Raw genomic sequence first — 8294 nt, 5'->3', positions numbered from 1 at the left:
GCAGAGCTATACGTTTGAATTATTTCAGAAATCTCTCAGTCAAACATGCTAAATCATGTTTAAGTGGAAGCTAGCGAGCTAAAGTCCTGCTAACTTCTAATTCCATTAAATGTCATAAATTCCGTTTTCATGGATGCCTGGAAGTTAAACTTCATAGTTACACCTGGTAAAGCAGCAATGCTGATCATTTTATTAAAGATGAAAGAATTTAGACATTTTTAAATCTCAGTGATACCGCAGTGTTTGTTTGACTTTGGGACCTGAAAAGACGGAGTTTAGGACCCAGATTACTTCGCGAGGCTCCTGATCACTGTAGCCATTATGCTCTGAAAATCCATCAAGTGGTGCGGCTTCTTAGCTTACCAAAGTCGTATTAAAACATTTTTTGACAGATTTTTAAGTGCTGTGTACCACATAAAATCGGTTTGAGATCAGTAAGCACAACTAGAATTCATACATAAGGCGCACTGTTGATTTTTGAGGAAATTAAAGGATTTTAAGTGCGCCTTGTGGAAAGTACAGTAGTTAGTAATTATCATTTTATAGTAGTGTGTATTCAAATATGGGAATTTTTAAGAGAGCTTGAACTTTTTTTTTGTATTTTAGCCAATACTTAGAATCTTTTCTAAATTCCTTTTGATGAAAATAGAAGTGATGAAAGACAAGTAATAATTTCAGGCTTTTATCTGTAATAGTCTTTGGGCCATTCATGTTCCAATATTGTCTCCGATTTCAATATGCCTGAAAATGAGTGGATGGACCATTTTTCTAAAAACATATATCTTGAAAAGTATTTGATATATGAAGCAAATATTTCTCAGCAATAATTATTTGGGTCTCAGAAATAAACAATATGTTCATATTTAACATAATAATTTCATTTTTTCACCATGTGGAGATTCCAGAATTTTATTCTGTTTGGACACTTTACCAGTGTTTGTGATTTTCTGCTACAACTTGTCATATTTACTTGATCCAAGTTGAGTGAAAAATGGCATTATCTTAATTTTTGTGACTATGAATTTTATGTTCAAAAAATATTCTACATGCTTTATTTGGCAGTATTGTTAAATTCAACTATATACCATTAAAAAAGTGTCACTCATGTGTGTGTGTGAAGTGTTTTATTAGGGTGCGCTCAACATTCACTTTGCACAAGGGCTTTAATTAATTTTTCAGATTTTAATCATTAGGCATGTTTTAATATATCTGTCCAAAGAAAACTTTCAGGCTGTTATCTTTAATAGATGTTGTGATATTCACGTTCAAACATTGCCTCAGATTTCAATGTGTGAAAAAATGGTCAAAGTAGGTCGGCAGGCAGTTTCACAAAACATTATGTGCTGGACAGTATTTGATATATGAAGCCAAAATCTTGCAGCAATCATTCTGTGTCCAGACTTTGTGCCATAACATTTTTTTGCAAATTGGAAATGGTCACGCAGAAGGCCTGTGCTGATTTGAGACCTCTCTGTAACTTGTTATAATGGATGATGGTCAAAAGGTTCTAACACGTGAATGATGCAGTGAATGACGTTCAGGTTAGTTGATGTTTTCACTCAGGAGTGTGCCTCCTTTCAGCCCATCACAGCAGCTGCACCATCATTTGCAAAGTCAGCAAACCTTGCTCATATTTTTTTTCAGAGACAGTCTTCATAACTGCATGTTGTGGCAGACAGCAGAGCTGTTCCATGACTGCAATTTAACAAGCTGAAAGAAGAAGCTGCAGAACTCACTTTTGTAGGGAATTCTGTGGTCAGTGATCAGGCAAGTGTTTGACACACAGTAGGAATAGTTATAGTATTTATTATGAGTCTCCTAATGCTCTGAATCCAGTTCTTTCTCAATCATTTAGTTGATTGTAGTTTTTCAGAAACAATGGTCATTAGTGGCTTACTGGAATATTGAAATAAAAGTCGGATCTGGTGTCAGTGGCAGTGTCATCTGTCACTGGTGACGAGTTCTAACTATGAAAGTCAGTTTACGATTTTAATTTTGTTGTAGACTGTTTTAAGATGCAAATCTTTTAAATCCCCACTGGAGACAAAAATAATAATTTAGTGGGGGAGGAGTGGATGGGCATGTAGACACTGATAAATGGAATCACAAAATAACATGTCATGGAAATGTTAAACATATAAGCAAATGTTTAGCAATAATTAATTACTTCACTGGATTAATAATTAAATGTGTGAGCTCTTCTCTCTTGTCGCTGGTGGCAGGCACTAAAAAAGGAAAAAAGAGTTCATCCACCTGATTACCTCCACCTGAGCCTCAGCCTCCTTGGCACTGCCCCTCAGACACCACACCCCTGCCACAAGGCCATTGCCAGTTTCCGGTTATCTTAACCCTGATCCCTGGGAGGTACCTGTAATGGTATACTCTGGCTCTCTTCCACAGCGTGTCTTTTGTCCTGTCTCCCCAACCAGTCATGGTAGATGGCCCCGCCCCTCCCTGAGCCTGGTTCTGCTGGAGGTTTCTTCCTGTTAAAAGGGAGTTTTTCCTTCCCACTGTTGCCAAAGTATTTGCTCATAGTGGGTCATATGATTGTTGGGTTTTTCTCTGTATGTATTATTTTATTGTAGGACTGTGCCTTGATGCAAATGATGTTGTGATTTGAGGCTGTATAAATAAAACTGAACTGAATTAATTAAATTGATTAGTACAATACTACCCTTTTACTGTGCACCCTTTCACTTACATAAGGCACAACCATGTTGTGGATATTAAACAGAAGTAAACAGAGATAACCTTAAATAGTGGCAATTGGGGAAAAAAAAGTTCTGCTATCAAATCATGCCCATCTATATTTTTCTGTGACAGCTGGAAAGATAGTATATTGGGGTAGGTTTAAAAAGATTTTAGTTTGAATAAAACGATATTATTTCATAAAATCCTGAATCGATTTTTAAATATAAATGTATTTTGCCAGAAATGCCAGAATCTCAGGTTAAAGCTCACAAAACTGTGTCAACAACCACCAAACAACACAAAGCGTGGATCGTTCTCCCGACGGCACGTACACAGAAATGCCATCAGGTGCTGAAAGCAGACGTCTCATAGATTCTGAAGCTGCAGGTTTCATCACTCTGACCAAAATTCACTGAACCAGCAGCAAACGAAGATCCAAACTACGCTTCACGTTTGAGAAACATTGTCATAAATTACCTCTGACTTTGGCTTTTACTTCCTGCACAGCTCTCTCTCAGTGTACTCAGTGACCAGTTTACCATCAAAATTTCTGTTTTCTGCATTATTTGCTTGCTTCTTACACACCGGTCTACTGTTTTGTACAGCACCGTCGCCCGCTGTTTCTTGGTTGTTGTGGGGGTTTTTTTCAAAAATGACCTTGGACAAGAAAAGCTTCATTTCTGCTGTTCAGTACTGAAAAAAACTTTACAAATGATGCTAAATTGCAAAATGCTTAGCTGTGTCTCTAATCAGACCTCTATAACTTTGCTCGGCTTCACTTCAGCAGCATCAGGTAATGTTCATATGTTGATATTGTTCATGGTTTTCTTCCCTTTTTCTATCTACTGAAGATTATCTGCTATAAAACGCCAGGCTAGGAAAGTCTTCTTCATGTTGTTCTGAGTTTTATCCTCACTTACTTTGACACAGAGGCCTCTGATGTGATGCTCACACCTCTGATGAAGTCTCACAAGTGTCAGCGTTGTTTTTACACATAGATATAAAAACATGGACATGTACTGATAAATGATCAGAATTATAATATTTCTGACTGACTGAGTCAAAATAGAACTGAATCTAATCAGTTACAGAAATCGAAATTGATACCCAACCCTGATAGTACATATAGTACTCTAAATCTGATAATCAAATCCATTAGTGATTAGTTCACATTATCGGTTATACAAATGGTGTGCTATTACAAAAACAAAAGTCCATTTTTGCAGAACTCCATTCCTTTTTTTCCCCTTCTTTAGCTGTTTCATGCCGAAAGCAGGATGGTGGACAAGCAGACATTGAAGCTTGTCTTAAGTTTGCTAGCTCCATGCCATCTCTCACCCAACCCTGTCAGGTGCCCTGCCAGGAAGACTGTCAACTCAGCAGCTGGTCCAAGTTTTCTTCCTGTACAGCAGATTGTGTGGGTGTCAGAACCCGCAAAAGGATGCTAGTAGGTGAGTCGCCGACTTCCAGAAACTTTAGTGTTAGTTCAGCAGATGTAAAAACATATTGTTACTTTTCTGTGTGTGAAGGTCACCACATTGAACCATTCACTAGTGGAAAATTCTTATAGATGATAACCGTTTATCTTTTGCTGTTTCTGCAGGGAGAAGTAGAAAGCATGACCAGTGTAAAAACAACCAGCTGTATCCCCTAAGTGAGACCCAGTACTGCCCATGTAATAAATACAATGCCCAGCCTGTAGGCAACTGGTCGGACTGTATCCTATCCGAGGGTGGTCGCATGGAGGGTCAGCTTGGCATGAAGATACAAGGTGACATCAAAGAGTGTGGCCAAGGGTACCGCTACCAAGCCATGGTGTGCTATGACCAAGACAACAGGATAGTGGAGACTTCTCGATGCAACAGCCACGGTGAGTTTTCTGTGAATGAATAACTAAATCTGACCCCAAGGCGTCACATTAACACCGTTCCCCGCAGAGCAGGGGTCTCAAACTTAAATGAGCTGTGGGCCACTGCTAACACTGTCATCTCTTTGGAGTGCCACTTTAGTGTTCAGGTAGTACAAAAAACTAACCAAACAAACAAGAAAACACCCACAAATATTTCTGAAAATGTAGATTTTTTTTTATTTCAAATATTATATAACAAGACAAAACTGCAAATGTGAACACAGTTTTTTTCCCTCCCTCTTAACAAACTGAAGCCTTTCATTGAACTACCAAATAAACACATTGGCCAGACACGTAACAGCACTTCTGCTATCATTTTATTGGTATTTAACTAAATAAAATGACAACTGAATGCTACTATCCACCTGTGCCTTAGAAATATGTGCAAAACATCACTGAATTGAAATGGATTTCACAGCTCTGGGGAAGAAGCTGTGTCTCAGTCTGGTATGTTCGTATAACGCTTTCCAGAAGGAAGCAGTATAAACAGTCCATTGCCAGTGTCAGTGGGGTCTGCAGCAATATGTCTGTCCCTTTCTTGGATCTGTCCAGCATACACTGAGTCCAGATGTGGAAGTGGACTTCCCACAATCCCTTGTGCTGTTTTCACCTCTGCTGCCGTTTCTACGTGACAGGGTTACAGCTAAATGTTAGCTGCAAGATATATATGTTTGCATCTGCTGATTATTCTAAAGACAATGTGATTAAGTGTTCAATCAGTGAAACTGTGTAAATTGTCTTGGTTGTCATATAGACAGCCTATGTTACTGATTTGCATGCTTATGTGACCTCTGTGTAGTGTCTTCTCTGGTCTGCATTCACAACAAAAAGGCAACAGGTTAGAATGCTTTCATTTATTGTCGTGGGCAGTCAGCGTAAAGACCTCGCAGGAATCCTCCATTATTCTGAGGACGAAATAGAAGAACCTCAACACAATTAATCTGCATCTTAAATTTCCCAAATGAAAGGAACACAGAAATGTATTTCAGAGCTGTACATAAAACAATGAGTATTCTCTAAACAGTGTGGCACAGTCACATTCCTGCATTCACAACAAAAAGGCAACCAGTTAGGATGCTTTCATTTATTGTCGTGGGCAGACCTAAATGGAAAAGCAACAACAGCGTTAGCTAACTATGCTCCCGTGTTTTTTTCTCTCTCTTCCCAATAAAGAAATCTCACATAAATGTGCATCAATTCAACATAAGGACTGGAGAAATTACCCACAACAAATGATGTTTAAACAACAAAAATAATCGCGTCAGATTGTATTACTGTTACAACCTGCGATATGATTTTTCTTCCCCACGACATTTGCGCATTCCTTACTTTGCAGGAATCCTCCATTATTCTGAGGATTACCCAGAATCCCTTGCCCTTTGTGAATGTTGCAGGGTGACCTTTACAACAGTAAGTGGTGCCAATGTCCCATTTAGCGGGATTTAACTTCAACTCTATTTGACTATGTTACACTTACCTCACACAGTACTCTGCAATGAGAGTACTAACCGGTACCAGAAAGAGAAAGAAAGACTATATGTCTCCCATATTGGCTCCTATTCTTTAAATCCAGAGTAAATTTTAAAATGCTTCTCTCCAAATAGAAGGTCTTGAATAATCAGGCCAAGACTTCAAAGTGGCATATCACCCTAATAGGGCACTTAGTTTGAAATGGAGAGACCATACCTTATTGGAAAAGATAGAGAAAAGTAACCATCACAACACAACTTCACTACAACCTCGAAAGTACCTTGTTCTGACTTTATTAGATAGTGAAGTGAAGCAGGCAGCCAAAGCCATACGGCAAATGGCCACCTGCTCATCCCGGTGAGCTAAGCCACCACTATGAAAATACTATGTTTAACCTAAGTTTTTGCACACACATTTAAACACGTGCATAGAGAAGCTGTCGATTTACCAATCAATCTACGTTTCTTCCTCACCCATGGTCACAAAAGAATAGGCTTTAAATACAAGTGACGGATTAGTTTCCTTGAAAAAAAAAATCAAGTTAAGGCGATTCGGTTATCTGACCAGGATGACTCCTGGATCACTTCCAGTTGAGGTGTTTCAGACATGTCTTACCAGGAGGAGTCATTGCTCATTAGTCCATCAGATGGATGGACCATTTTTCACAAACATATATCTTGAAAATGATTGGATATGTGAAAAAATTTTTTTTACAGCAATTTAATATGTCCAAACTTTGGACCATAAGATTTTTGTGCAAACCAGAGATGGTCGAGCAGAAGGCCCACAATAATTTGAGACTGAATGACCTGTATGTCAAATAATAAAAACAGACCATTAAAATCTATGTTGCCATACACCTTCCTAAAACTGTGTACAGCCAAGATGCTGTCAAATATCTTGCTCTACTTTTTTGTTATGTGACTGGTTACAGGGTATATCGAGGAAGCCTGCATCATTCCTTGTCCATCTGACTGCAAACTAAGTGAGTGGTCCAACTGGTCTCGCTGTAGCAAATCATGTGGCAGTGGGGTCAAAGTTCGCTCTAAATGGCTCCGAGAAAAACCATACAATGGTGGCAGACCTTGCCCTAAATTGGACCATGTCAACCAGGTGAGAGAGGGCTCACTTAAAGTGTTATATTCTAGCTTTATACCTATTTTTTTTGGATAATAACTTAAACAATGCTGTTTTCTGTGGTTTCCTTGTCTTCTTTTACAAATGGATTCCACTTACAGGCTCAAGTAAGTAGGCTGCTGCTTTTTGTAATTATTTCATAAAGTTAGTTTTGGTATTTAGTTTTATTATAATGTATGATTTTCAAACTTAAGCAAAACTGAGTGGAAGGATTTAAATTTCCTCTTTGACATCATGCATCTGTGCCTGTAGGGTAACTGGTGTTTTTATGTGCATCAGGTCTATGAGGTGGTGCCTTGCCTCAGTGACTGTGGGCAGTATGTGTGGGTGGCAGAGCCTTGGAGTGTGTGGAAAGTCAGCAATGTGGACCTGAATGACAACTGTGGTGAAGGTGTTCAAACCCGAAACGTCAAGTAAGATGAACAGATTCATGTGTCAGTGTCTTTGAGCTTTAAACAGGTGATATTCTTCCTTTTGGAGGAAAAACAGAGCTGAGTGTTTGCTTGTGCTGAATTGTTAAAAAGTGATCAAAAATTAAAATAGTAGTGCATGATGTTATAACCAATATATACACTATATTGCCAAAAGTATTCACTGACCCGTCCAAATCATTGAATAGAATAGAAATATCCTTTGTTGTCCCTCTTTGGGGAAATTCAGGTGTTCCATCAGCAAAGTGACAGGCAGATGGAGCATGCAGATTCACACAAAAGTAACGAAAGTAAAAAAAAAAAAGAAGAAAAGAAATAAGAGACTGTAAGGGCAAATTTACAACATCCAAAAAAAAAGATTACCATACAGTTAGTAAAAATAGCATACTCAAATTCAAAGAAATGTGAAAGTGAGTAAGATAATCCTTTTAAAAATATACAAAAAGTGCTATATATTTGTGCTTTAAAAAACCTGACAAACTGTTTACAGAAAATGGGAAATGTGTGCAAATAACAGCAGGGATGTGAACAACCCTTGTTGGGAACAATCACTGCTCCCAACAACGTTGTTAAGTGATGACGTGACGAATCCTACTTCCGGGCCTAAAGTAGTCTGTGTTTAATATGGCTTTTGTGTTGTTAACATGTTTAATGTT

At 38.3% G+C, this 8294-nt stretch overlaps 1 protein-coding gene across 1 annotated transcript; it reads left to right on the top strand.

Annotated features, from left to right (window-relative positions):
• Positions 1-3947: 3947 nt before the first annotated feature.
• Positions 3948-7620, top strand: LOC102203062 (thrombospondin type-1 domain-containing protein 7A-like; the record flags this gene model as incomplete). The annotated part of the gene is made up of 5 exons (XM_005755537.1): positions 3948-4142; positions 4295-4561; positions 7005-7183; positions 7309-7314; positions 7487-7620. Coding segments are annotated over 5 exons (781 nt in total), but the record flags the coding sequence as incomplete, so codon positions are not given.
• Between the last annotated feature and the right edge of the window lie 674 nt (positions 7621-8294).

Source organism: Pundamilia nyererei, unplaced genomic scaffold (genome assembly GCF_000239375.1).
Source record: "Pundamilia nyererei isolate P.nyererei 1_Seehausen unplaced genomic scaffold, PunNye1.0 scaffold01827, whole genome shotgun sequence".
NCBI lineage: Eukaryota > Metazoa > Chordata > Actinopteri > Cichliformes > Cichlidae > Pundamilia > Pundamilia nyererei.
This window is presented reverse-complemented; position numbering and strand designations above follow the sequence as displayed.